Consider the following 13243-nt stretch of genomic DNA (forward strand, 5'->3'; position numbering starts at 1 on the left):
TCCTCACTGTAATTTTTGCACAAAACAAATACATAGAAATTTTTATCTAGTTAACATGGACACTTAGACACTGAATTTCTAAAGAATTCTAAATTTAAAAAAGCTAAAATATCAAACAGTTTAAGACCCCTGTGCTAGGGAAGACAACTTGTGTGCATGTGTGAATAAGTATCTTGGAAACATTTTAACCTGAAAATTTTCAGCTCTCAGAAAGAGCGTTTATGAAAGATCTCAATTAGTACACTGATTATCTGAAAGGATCTGAGGCCTAGACTTCTTAAAACTGGAGAAGAGGGCTTGTTTCTTTTTTAAGAACCAAAGATGGGTTTGGACAGCTTATGAAGACCAAAGCAGCTCAGCTTTCTCTACAGAAACAAACTAAGCAACTTCTCATTTACAACAGAGCTATCGTATCTGGGTAACAGTTTTAAAGGTTCTATTCCAGCTTCAGCTGGGAGGTGTCCTCTCTCTGATCTAGACTACAGGGTCATTGTCCTGCTCATGCACCAGGGTACCCAGTCACCATCAGTACAACAAACTCTGTCCTCCTTTGAAGAAGGTGCTCATACATCTGTAATTATCAACACACCTTATGATCCTCACATGACAGACATTATGAGCTCAAGACATTAAGCATTTCCCAGGTGTAACCCAGCCTGCCTCCCTCCACGGGCTGCACTGATCCGAACCATACCTTCACATAGTAAGTGGTGAGAATTTTCCGGAGATCAAAGACTTGAAGCATGGAAGCTGCACTGTTGTCAGTGATGCTGTAACCCTCCAGAACATACTTTGTTACAAGCACTTCCCAAGCCAGCCAACGCTGCCCAAAGGCAGCATTAAAGGAAAGCATGTGAGGAAGGTGGCCTGGTTCACAGCAACAAAAACCTTCATCTTCCTCTACACCTTCAGTGATGGCCTCTACTTCTCGTTGCTGACAGTAAGTTCCTTAGGAGAAAACAGAGGAAAGAAGAAAGAGTTGAATGCTCTATGAGATTGTTTTAATGTGAACTTGTGTTTAGAAGACTTCAAAATTCAACTTATTTCCAATTAAATTCTTTTAACACTAAGTGAACTATCTGCCAACAAACAAAAGATTTAGATAGCTTAATTTTAGTTAGGTTTCTCTAACAAGTAATCATGTTGCACTCAAATGGAAAGAGGGACTTAGCATCAAGTGACAGGAGCATCAAGAGGCCCTACAGGCCATTTTCAAAGCAATTTATTAACAGGAAAGAACTGAAAAAACATCAGTTTCCAAAGCAGAAGCCTACTTTTTAGTGCACACAGTTAAGGAAGTCTAGGACACTCACCTCTGAATTCAAGCCCCCTCAGCTGGAAGGTGACCAAGCCGTTTCCTATCTCTATAAGGTGTACTAGTGCATTGAGGTAGTCAGAGGCTAGAATGAAGCAGTCCCCAGTACTGTAGTTTCCCCAGCGACCCAACAACAAATCTCCACATAAGCTATGCTGAAGGGAACGGGTTAAATGTTCATAGAAGATAGAATTCAGGTTGTTATCATCTGAACCTGCAGGAAGAGGGGATTTAGGTTATGTGAAACTGCAGAAAAACATCAAGCTTGAATGTCAATTATTACTTCACATTGAATCCTACGTTTTTGTTAACAGCAATGCTGTTCCAAGGTCATACTCTACCCCCACTTCCCCTTTTTTTAAGGAATAACTACTCCAAATGAATGCCGAGTCACATTTGTATTTCAAACCAGATTTTCTCTTAGCCACCCCTCCATTTTCCAAATTATTCCTTCAGTTCCACTCATGCATCTCCCATCAACCTATTCAAGATACCGAAGTGTAAAATCAAAGGAGCACAGACATATCTCTCAGTAATGTCTATTGTACTGGTCTCATCACCATGGTATTGAGAGATCCTCAAATAATACTTAGCACTTTTTCAATTACTCAAGAATAAAAAGCAAAAAAGTTTAATGCATGCTACAGTTATAAATAAAAAGGTAAAAGCAGGAACACAAGCCCTAAGAGTGAAATCAAAATTTATGGGAGAGCCTAAAGAATAAAGCAAGTGAGATGATGGGAGAAAAAAATAACAGACAGAGCAACAGAGAGGTTGGGCACAGTTGGACAAGATCAGAGGGCAAACTGATCATGAGTCCTATAAAAATCCAATAAAAGCCATTTACATTTGAAAAAAAAGCCACTACAAGAAAACTCACCCCTCAAAAAAAACCCCAAAAAACCCCACCAACCCACTTCCCAAACAACCCCATCTCCCCTGCAAAAAAACCAACCCCCAAAAAAACCTCCAAACCAACTACCAAAATCCAGCTAGGAGAGTTACCTGGATTCCGATCAAGCTGCGAAGCCAGTCTAGTATTTGAATGATCCACACGTTTTGTGCTGAAAGAATAAAATAAAGCATGCTTAACACAAAATATATTACTGTAAGAATGTCTATGGAAAGAAACTTCTAATACAATGTTAAATATTCCCACTGAAATAGTTTCAAAAAGTTATTTTAAAATAACTTCAGATGCATATTTGCTGCTCTTCTCATATGTAGAAGTATTTTCTGCCTGCAATAGCATTATAATGCCTAATAAAGTTTGTCCACAGTAAATGGCCATAATCTTGCACGTTAGGTAAAAGTGCATGTATTTTCTTAGATATCATAAAGGTTTAGATATGAGAAAAACTTAACAATTAAATTAGCACAGCTAACATTTCAGTAGACTTTAGTGAAATACTAATTTTTAGACAGTTCTTTCGTTGTCTGAAATTACAACCACAACACTTTAATCTAAGATTTGAAACATCGCATTTAAACTGTAATAATGTTAGAAGGGAAATAATACCAGAAATATCCATTCAACTTCCTCTATGCTGTTTATACAATACTTTATTGGTCTAATACTCTATCAGCAATAGGGAACTTAAGAGAAAACAAAAGGAAGCACAATCTGACCTGAAGATTCTTTTACTACTGATCCCACCTCGAACAAAAAAACCACTTACTTTAAAAGATCTTTATATTAAGTTTAACCAGTTTTGCTGTGAGCAGAGAAATAATGAACACAGGTAAAATACATCTATGAGCTGTTCCCCTAAACCTTTTTATACATAAACTCACTTTTTGATTAAAATTGCACTTCACAGCACCACAAATTCTATGTTTAAAATCACCAGGACGGCATACCTCTAAGTAGAAATTACTTAAGCAGCTGAAGCAAGTGTTCCTAGTGTAAAAAACAGCTGCTACAGTATTTCAGAAACAGGTTTAGAGAAAACTTTCAGTGCTATACACTGGTTTTGTTTGAGGGGGAAAAAAAATAGCAGAAATGAGCAAGTTTAAAAAAAAAAACAAAACTCCTAAACCAACACTTTAGACATATTTACACTATTAAAAACAAAGTTTTTTAAACTTTATTTCACCTACTTGTAGTCTCTTTCCCAGAATTTGACAGGCCTGGCATATGAAGTGATGAATATTGCACTTCCCAGAAAAGGATTCAGCGGAGTAGAGAAGAAAGCTGACACAGCTGCTTGGACAAACAACATGGCAGAATCTGTAGGATAAGCGAATTAAGGAAAGCAAAGCAACAACTACTTTTTTTTAGCTTCTGTGATAGTGTTCAATACAGACAGCAACACCAATGAAGAGCAAAACGAGTTCCCTATGAATTTCTATGCAGCGAAGTATGTTTGTAGTATTTCCAGCAATAAGGGGATTATTTTTGTTTTTAAAAACAGAAATAGATGAAAATCCAGCACTAGACATGACACTCATTCCCAAAAATTCTATTGAGAATACTAACTCAGCACTCCATTCAGACCAGCCTACAGAAGTCCAAAATGCAAAACTCAAGTACTAAAACCGTAATTAGTGACTCCTGTAAAAAGAAATGACTATCCAAAGAAAAGCTGTGTGACTTTCAGTAATAATTCTGGTCCATGTTTCTTTTATGTCATGAGTCTATTCCTACTGTTACTGTATAATTCATAGCATTGTAACAAGGCAGAAAGCGTGAACAGTTTCTTTGTAAATACTCACTAGACAAACCTGTTCCTTCAGTAGTCCTACCCCATAATGCAGAATCCATTATAACACAATATTCAGAAGTTATAAGTACACAACTTCAGGAGAAAGTTTGCATTTTCAAAGGATACGTGGCACAGCAAAGGGCTGGGCAAAAGCATGGAAGGCAGACCCCCATGTGATCTGCCAGGGAGCAATGTAGGTATATACAAATCTCAATTTATAAAAGAGTTCCCAAAGCTAAAGAGGAAAAAAAAAAAAAAAAAAAAAAAAAAGAGAGAAAAACAATTCAGTGTTTTAGGTAAGAACCAACATGTTTTGCATCCTGAGGAATTTACTGGTCATCCTAGAGTTCTTACTGGTCTACCAGAAGCTTTGAGACTTAGAAAAAGGATATAATTATAAAAGCAAGTAACATAACATGCACTTAATTGTTCTACGTACAAACTCAGGAGATGTTTAGAAAGTTACATAAGGTTTATCAAGCCAACATAAATGCCCTGGGAAAGAGAAACCTTAGTTGCCTTACAGCATATCTATTACAGCACAAAAGACTGAGAATCTGCAAGATTACCCATCAGATAGGACTATCCATTTGTTTTCCCCTTTGGATGAACTGAAACACCTAAAAATAGTTAAAAGTTACCTTGCTGAAGAGTATGGACATGAAGAAGAGATCTAGCAGCATGGTCTCAGTAAAACTTTTGTAATCAAAAGTAAAGAAGAGCACTGTGAAAATAACAGTGACATACTGGCACGTTGGGCTACTGAATGATGAACGCAGTAACTTCAAGCCAGCTATTGTGATCATTAAAGCACCCAACCTGTGTAAGGAAGTCACACAAAACAGTTATTAACTGTTACCTGAATGGGGTTTAAAGACCACAAATTGTTGCTCTCATGCAAGACCAATCTCTTCAAACTTTGATTTGGGTTTGCTTTTGAAATTGGGGGGCAGGGAAGGTGGAGGGGTGTTACTTGTTTGTTGGTTTTTTTAAAGACAACTTCAGATTTTTTCTTTAAAAGGTTACTAAGTCTTTTCATCAGTATCCTCAAGCCAATCAATGTTCAAGAATTAACATTATTTCCAAGTGTGCCACTAAAAAAAAAAATTAAGAGATGAAATAGCCTTGAACTCTGAAGAGAAACTTGGTCTTTAATTTAGGTTATGAATACTGAAATGCAAAAAGGCAAGATTAATCATCAAGAGGATGATAATGAACACTGGATTATCACTTCCTACATGACTATATTGCTCTAATTTCTATTGAGGGAACTGCAATTTTTTTCAGACATAGCAACTGACAAATCAAACGGTTATTGAGAAATTAAAGTAACATAATGGCAATAATCCTCCCAAAGGTCTCATAGTGACAGTGACAACAAACCCAAAGCAAGGATTTACCAGATGCAGGGATTAAAATTAAGAAAGCCAAAAAAGCTACCCCCACACCCCTCAAAATTAATCTAACAACCTACCCTCCCAATATATTTTCCATTTTGTTTCAATATTTATACTCTTTTGTTCTAAATGAATAGAACTTCAAATCCAAAAGAGACACCTTGCTACTGTTTCTTGGAGATAAAAAATGTAGGGCCTATTATTGAGCTATCATTTGCTGAGACAGTCAGATACACTGCTCAAGGGATTATAACTAAGACTCAATTTAAGAAGCAGTGTGCAATTCCATCTGGATATGGATTATACTTAGGGGCTAGGAATTCCTTGATGAGAGAAGAAAGCTACAGAGGGGCTGCAAGCTGGCACACCAACTCAGGGAACAAGTCTGAAATTTACACCTGAACCAGAACATATCAACACTATCTTGAACTTGCCATCTGGATAATCATATTATAGACTGACTGAAGCTTAACAAGCAAACTTATCCCACTACTAGGTAATTCCACAACATGCAATCAAGACAGTATATGCTAGGAGTTGAATGATTTATCTTCATGGGAGTTTCTAGTTTAACAGTGTAATACTCCAATCAGTTTAAGTCAGCTTTATCAGGGCTTTTAAAAAAAGAAAAGCTTTATTTATTCCTTGCCTTACTCTTAAGACAGTACCATTAAGGTATTCTGTCTTCCCATAAAGTCCCTATTTAATTTTCCACCACAGCAGACATACTCAAGATTACTTGATAGCCTTTTATACTTACTCAGTATCCAGTTTCTTTGGACTAGCAATATTCTTAGCGCTGCTACTAAGCTCATTGAGGACTATCAGTGGATAGATAACATTCTTCTCTACAAAAAGGAGCCAAATGTGAAGTTTCTCAAACCACATAACATGCGCAGCATCTGTCAAGTTATATTAAAAAAGAAATCAGATAGCACTGTCAAATCAAAAAATCTCTGCTTACAAAATAAAGATTCTTGATCCGAGTATCTTGGATTAACTGTTTTCTCACAATGGACTTTTGTAGCTTTATTTAACCAAAATAAAGAGAAGCTCCTGTCAGCAGCCCCAGTAGAGTTTTTGCACTGTTCACACAACAACAGAACAGTTTGCAAGCTACATGCTTACTCTACACAGAAGGAAACAAATTGGGTTCCACCTCTTCAATAATTTCAACATTGCCATAGACAAAATGCATCATTTAAACAGCTTCATCTCATGCAAAAAGATGTTTTCCAACCATAGTCAGTCTGAAAGACTCCTGTTTTCCAACTCTTCGATACAGAAGAGCCTATGTAACCTGCCAACACAAGTGTCTATCACTTGAGCAACTTCTTTTAAACTTCTACAAGAATTTTAAGATATGTTTCAAATTAATGCAAATTAAGATAAGAAAATTTATTCTACAATATAGGCTAGAAGAGCTTATATCAAAAGTTACGGTAAACATTGATGCCTTCATAAAGGGTTAAGGCACACTTGAAAGAGGCTAGAAAAGGTGCTGTGAGTGACTACACGTCTACATGAACCCCAGCAAGAACTCACATTCCTTTTCAAGAGAAGCCATAAAGACTATTAGTCATTGACATGGCATGAATTCTCTTTAAGTTACAGGGACCAAATCAGAGGATGTTACAAACTGTTATTTAACATTACTGGTTATGGCTTCCATCTTTCCCAAAAATACTAATACATACAAAAATACTGAAGCCAGGTATCAGCAAAAGGACACCAACTACAGCTTCTCTAGTTTTAGAGATTAAAAACTTAAGGCATACAGTTGCACTTTTCACTTCTTCCAGATAAAGTATGACATCATCCTACAATTGCTGTTCATGTTTATCCATCTTTACATGCAATCGCTGGGGAAAAAATCCCACCAGTTAGACATCAATGAAAAGACCACACTGAACAGCTGCTACAAAGGTATGAAGTTTGTGAATCAATTCTGACAATTCTCTGTTCCTGAAAGCAGCAGGATGCTTTCTTGTCTTGACAACTACTTGAAAAGAAAAACCAATTTCAGTTGTTTCCAAGGCCTTTCAGACACAAATTTCATAAATCTGCTGTTAAAACCAAAAACATTCCAACAGTGAAGTCCCCACAATCTACCACAACATTTATCCATTCTGGAAAACTGATGAGCAGTATAACTTCATCTTTTCTGCATCTCTGGGGAAAGATTTCATAGGCTTTAGCACAAGCTGCAAGCACATGTCTATGCAGATCAACTTGTAAGACTGGTCCCTTGGTGTCTTTATCCATTAGTTGGCCACTTGCACTATTGCTGTGGCTAAACATGTCAACAAAACTATTAAAAACCAAATCTGTGCCAGGATGAAGTCTCCACCAGCATTTCCATACTTAAGCCTCTAAAACATTAGAAAACTTGCTATGTTGAGGAAATACATAGTGAAACACTCGACTGTTATGAAAAATTCTTGAAGCAATCATTAGCACAAATTTTGCCACTTACGGTTTTGAAGATTATGTTTTAATGGAGCTGCTCTGAGACAATGTTAACACTTGTATTATCATCATCAGTTAAATGATACATAAAACATCATGGAATCAAAGCATGAGGAACTGAGAAACGAATTCATTGATAGATTAGATATAATTAAACTCTCCAGTGGTGAGAATAATAAAGATATTAATTATATGAATAGGCAACAAGTTGGTCAGCAACTAAAGCAAGTTCAAGAAAGTGTTACAAACAATACTTACTCCGGACTTCAAACTGATGGTATTCCTTGGTTTTCAGCAGCGGGTGAGAAAAGCAGTGCCAAGGAAGCTGCTTTCGGAGTTGAGGCAGAACATAATGGGTCACAAAGCCTACCGTACCCACCAATGCATAGAGAACATAACTTAAAATAGGCTAAAAAGAAGAATTGAAGAAATTAAGGTTTGTGTTTTATAAACAAAATAAAATATTACTTTGCTAGTGTATTTTTCAGCATCCAGGCAAGTGCTCCTGTAATATTAATAATTATAATGGGAATGTATTTCTTCATGAGAAACTGTACTACCAATTTTAAGATAAAACAAGAAACCCTTTGAGAAAAAAACCTCCTTCATATCTAACAAATTTTCACTAAGCTGAAATGTACTTTCAAGTAAAAATAGTACACCAATCTTCTTGCACAGTTCATTGCTTCTGACCCATATGCACTTCATTTTATAAAGGTATTATCCTCTAAAGGCTGAACCCAATTGACATTTCCATCGGCTGGATAAAAGGAGGTATAAGAACAAACAAAAACAAATCATTAACTTCACATTCTCTTGAGAAGGTAAGAAGCCTCCCACAAGACCAATCCCTTCCACAGAAATCACAAAATACTGCAAAATTAACGTGGGATTATGGCTGGATTTCACAATAATGCTTTCTACTCTTTAAAATTTTCTCTAAATTTCTAGATAAGTCATTGCAAAACTGGGATTGCATTATCTTGTCATAAGCTCTTCGTGAACTGCGTGAAGCCCAAGGCTATTGAACTACATAACTGGTGAAGAGCATACAGCCAAGTCTCTCAAAAATGAGGGAAAGCAACATTCAGGTGGAGAACTGAAATCCAACCATACAACAAAAGGGATATTTTCCTCAGCAAACACAAGTACACATGCTTAAGTAACGCACTTCACCTGAAAATATGAAGTTACCTAAATGCATATGCTTTTTAAAATTAGTTTCTCACTTTAACTTTAGTTAGCAGCAGGAAGGTAAAATCCTTCTAAAATACATGCAAGAAATTTTCATTTGCCTTACATAAGGCTGTTCATAAGGTAGTCAATGGTTCCACAACAAGAATACCAAAATAAGAAACTCAGTAACTGCAGCTCTCGAGGGAAATGCTTTACTTAAACTCAAGCACAGGATCTAGTGCCATGCCATTATCATCAAGAGCCACATACAGACATTCAAAGTATCCAAAGCAGTAACACTAGCTAGACTGACAAGTAAAAAACTTGAAACTCAGATGATCTTTGAAGTCCTGTAAATAATCATTCCAGTAAAGGGGTACTCCCCAATTCTATAGTCTACAGCCATGCCAGCATGGAACTGCTAAGTCAAGGTTCAGCCCCTCAAACTTTATGCACTAATCCTTTTAAACATTTTTTTAAAGTTTCATTTTTCCTTATTCCAAAATGAGCTTGACACTATTTGAGATAGATAAACAAAAGTGTGTTTTATGTCAGAGGCTAAAATAAAAGTCTAGAATACAAGAAGAAACTAGAAAAGAACTAAGGAAGATGACTTTTTGAGTACATAAAAGTGAAGACCTTCAGTCATGTACTTGTCACCGTGTATGTTTAAAGACTAAAACTAAGCAGAAGACTTGGTGAACTACCAGAATAAGCTCTATATCACATGAGAGTATTCGCATACAGAAGGCCAACTGAAGTAACATCTTACCTGTAAAACTGTAAATACTGTACTGACATGAATTGCAAAATAGAGGACACCAATGACTATACACACAATCAGGTCAGACTGCAATCGTTCACTCTGCAAAGGCAAAATAAAATTATTTTAGAAAATATCAGCTTTGGTTGACCTCTTAGAATCATTAAAGTTGGCAAATATCTCCAAGCTAAGAAAGTACTGAAAGACTGGACTCCAATACACAAATGCAGTAACACTGAAACTGATTAAAGATTTTCAAATTATGCCAATGTTAGCTACTTCCACTGAAGTCATTAGAAATTTCACAAGACAAATCTTACAGCTAAGAGCATCAGTCCAACTAAGTGAAAGGGAAAGATGCATATCTATAATGGGGCAGGACAAATCAATATACCCAATACAGTATCTAATCCTGGACTGTGAGGGGTTGTAAGGATCCCCTTAAAGCGCTGATGAAAGCACTGAAAGGGACAACCAAATTTCCCTTTATGATCTAATAATTGCTTAAACTACAGGGCAAATAAGAGCTCTGGAAGAGTGCTGCCTAAGCAGAGCTATCAACCAGGTGAAACAACCAGGCTCTTTAACCCTTTTCTGCCTCCTCTGTAGAAGGGTAAAGGATAGCTTTGGAATGACCCCGAGGAATGAGTCTGAATTTTCCATTACTCCTAAAAAATGGTAACAAGCCGTTGATAATAGGCAAAAAACCCCCCCAAACTAGTCATGCCAGAGTCCGCCACAAGGGGGCAATGAGTACTTAGGCCATTGCAACTCAAAGCCTCAAGTTTAGTAGACCAGTTCCCAACTTTGTAAAAATACCATCAATATTTACAGCCTAGAAAATCATTAAAGGATTATCTACTCCATCAGTCAAATAATTACACACAGCAATTATTGCTGCAAAGCCTTCACTTCCTGGGCTATAACTTACTTTTTAAAAATCAGTTGTCCTGATTTTAAAAACCACTGTAAGAAAGGCTATTAAAATCCTCAGCTCCTCTGCCCCCTTGGAGACTAACACCACCGTATGACAGCTAAAGAGTAGCTTGCAGCTCCTACGGTCAACTCTCTCCTGTTCAATGTTAAAAGAATTGCAGTTTCTCTACTCTAAATATTTATTTAATAACAATAATAATAATAATAGTAATAATAAATATTTATTTCCACCTCAAGCACCTCATCATGCTTGTAATTACTGTGTTACGAAAAACCCAGCTACACAGTTCAGCCTACAGCTGAGCCCTACACAAAGCTAAATAAATATTCAACCTTCTTTTGAAGAACTTAAACATACTAAGCTTCTTAACTCATTTTTTGCTACACTGTGCGAAAAAGAATAATCTTTAAATATTACCACTTCCATAAATACTTGTACTAAAACTTCAAAATAGTGTTTAAGTAAATGGAACAGGTTACATCTGCCTCCAAAGAACGCAAGCAACAAAACAACTCAAACCACCCCAAACAAGCCACAAAAAGCCCCAAAACACTTTCCACCACTTTTATTTTCCACTTCTGGAACAGCAAGCACAAAGCTCTTCATCACAATTATTAGAAATACTAAGTTTATATAGTTTTGCCACCATTAAGTCTTTCCCACGAACTTCTGCACAAAAGCAAGTATCATTATTATTCATGAGCTAAAAGATGATCCTCAGTGATACTTCACTGAATCCACACTAGGGAATTCCAATTCTCTTTGCTTTTAAGTAACTTAAAATTGCAATATGAGCATTATACTCCTAGTGTAGCACATGAGTTCACCTGCAAATTTAAAGGAAATGCTGTGATATCCATTCTGACTAGAACCATGCTAAGTGACAAGAGTGAGCTAAGCAAGATCTAGACAGATGCTATACAAACCAACACAAATCAAATTCTTAAATTGAATTTTAAAATTATAATAATTAAAAAGCCTACTTACCACAGAATTTCTAAGCTTCTCAGGTAAAGGATCTTTTACTTCAGACAGAGGATCCTCAGGGTTTTTGTCTTCAGAATTAGGAAAAAATTTTGATTGCACTAAAGAGCTTAAGAGAAAGACAAAAAAACCCCACTGAAAAGCATGTATTGTTCTACATGGTTTTATAACAGTCAGAAGCTCTATTACATATTAATCACAAAAAAATTAATTTTGCCACATCAATGATTTCACATAGCTCAGCAAGTTTACAGCTATCTCAACTTTATAAAAGAATTAGTTCTCTGTTGCACAGAATGGCCACTATTAAAGAACAGCAGCCAAATGTTCAAAACTGCAGTTTCTCTAGTAGCAACAGAAGTAATTGAAAAAAACTGAATTTTAGGTGAAATTTAGCAATCATGAAACAAAACTTGAACTCACAAGTAACTGAACAGAAATATGCAAAATTTAGAAGTAGTCTGCTTGTCAACACCATTTAAAGACCCATGAATTCTTTGATTTAATTCAAACTTCAGCAACAACAAAAGAAACCTATTCTACTCTGATTAATTAATGAATTAGCCATGCTGACCAAACTTCTAAATTCTTAGCAGGCCTTGCTGATACTAAAGCCCCAAAACCTTACACTGAAGCTTTTAGAAGCCCATGTGCAGTGTTACTAGCCATAACCAGTTGTCTTACAACTCCTCAGTGGGATTTTTCTTACAGTACCCTACACAGGGCAGAAATACTATTTCACTTTATGGACAGGAAGATCACTACAGAACAAGCCCTAGATCTTCCAAGGAAATTACATATTGTAATGTATTACAATGCTTAACTGTGCCACATCTGGCTAAACAGGTGAAACTGCCGGTCAAACATGAACATACAGGCTTTAGTTTTTGGAAAGAACAGAAGAACAAATATCTAGGGAAAAGGACCTCATATCAACTGAGCGAAGAGTAATTGGACAAGGTTTAGTGGTCAACCCAAAGATAAGAAATTTCCTCCAGTGTAAACACTTATGAATCATTAATTTTCTTGTTAACTGAGATAAGTCCCTCACTTTCTACCCCACGCCACTATTTATCAAATCCATCTAACATTACGGCTACATTTAAATCCAAGTTCAAGCTCTGCCTAACCTAGGTATGTGGCTGAGCTTTTATTGGCTGTTCTGGGGGAGGTGTTTCTCCTACTGGAATTATTATGTTTTACATGTATCATTATTAAATGAATCAAACGCCCTCAGCGTCAGATCACTACTCCAACTCAGTATAACATGAATACCTGTTTCCCCACGCTAGATGGGAATCCTCATAACCAAAACAGATCCTTATAATTTTGCACAATTATTTGAACAAGTGCTTTGAGCACACATTCAATATGAGAACACATCAACAAAGTGAAACTGTTCAAAAAGTCCCCCTGTAGACTTCAGCTTAAACCAGTGCCTTGAGCACCTCTTTAAACACAGAAAGGGTACATATTGTTCCCAACAAACCCAGCAGC

At 36.4% G+C, this 13243-nt stretch overlaps 1 protein-coding gene across 7 annotated transcripts in view; it reads right to left on the bottom strand.

Annotated features, from left to right (window-relative positions):
• The window catches only part of PCNX1 (pecanex 1), a 90477-nt gene that overhangs the window by 19772 nt on the left and 57462 nt on the right, over window positions 1-13243 (bottom strand). For all 7 annotated transcript variants that reach the window (XM_082283676.1, XM_082283680.1, XM_082283678.1 and 4 more), the window contains 10 exons: window positions 11750-11855; window positions 9835-9927; window positions 8145-8295; window positions 6178-6319; window positions 4662-4839; window positions 4147-4255; window positions 3416-3545; window positions 2321-2379; window positions 1314-1529; window positions 695-948 (listed from right to left, as the gene is read on the bottom strand). In XM_082283676.1, coding sequence (XP_082139802.1) covers window positions 695-948; window positions 1314-1529; window positions 2321-2379; window positions 3416-3545; window positions 4147-4255; window positions 4662-4839; window positions 6178-6319; window positions 8145-8295; window positions 9835-9927; window positions 11750-11855 — 1438 coding nt within the window. The remainder of the gene's footprint in view (window positions 1-694; window positions 949-1313; window positions 1530-2320; window positions 2380-3415; window positions 3546-4146; window positions 4256-4661; window positions 4840-6177; window positions 6320-8144; window positions 8296-9834; window positions 9928-11749; window positions 11856-13243) is intronic.

The sequence above is a fragment of the Coloeus monedula genome (genome assembly GCF_965178545.1).
Source record: "Coloeus monedula genome assembly, chromosome: 6".
Classification (NCBI taxonomy): Eukaryota; Metazoa; Chordata; class Aves; order Passeriformes; family Corvidae; genus Coloeus; species Coloeus monedula.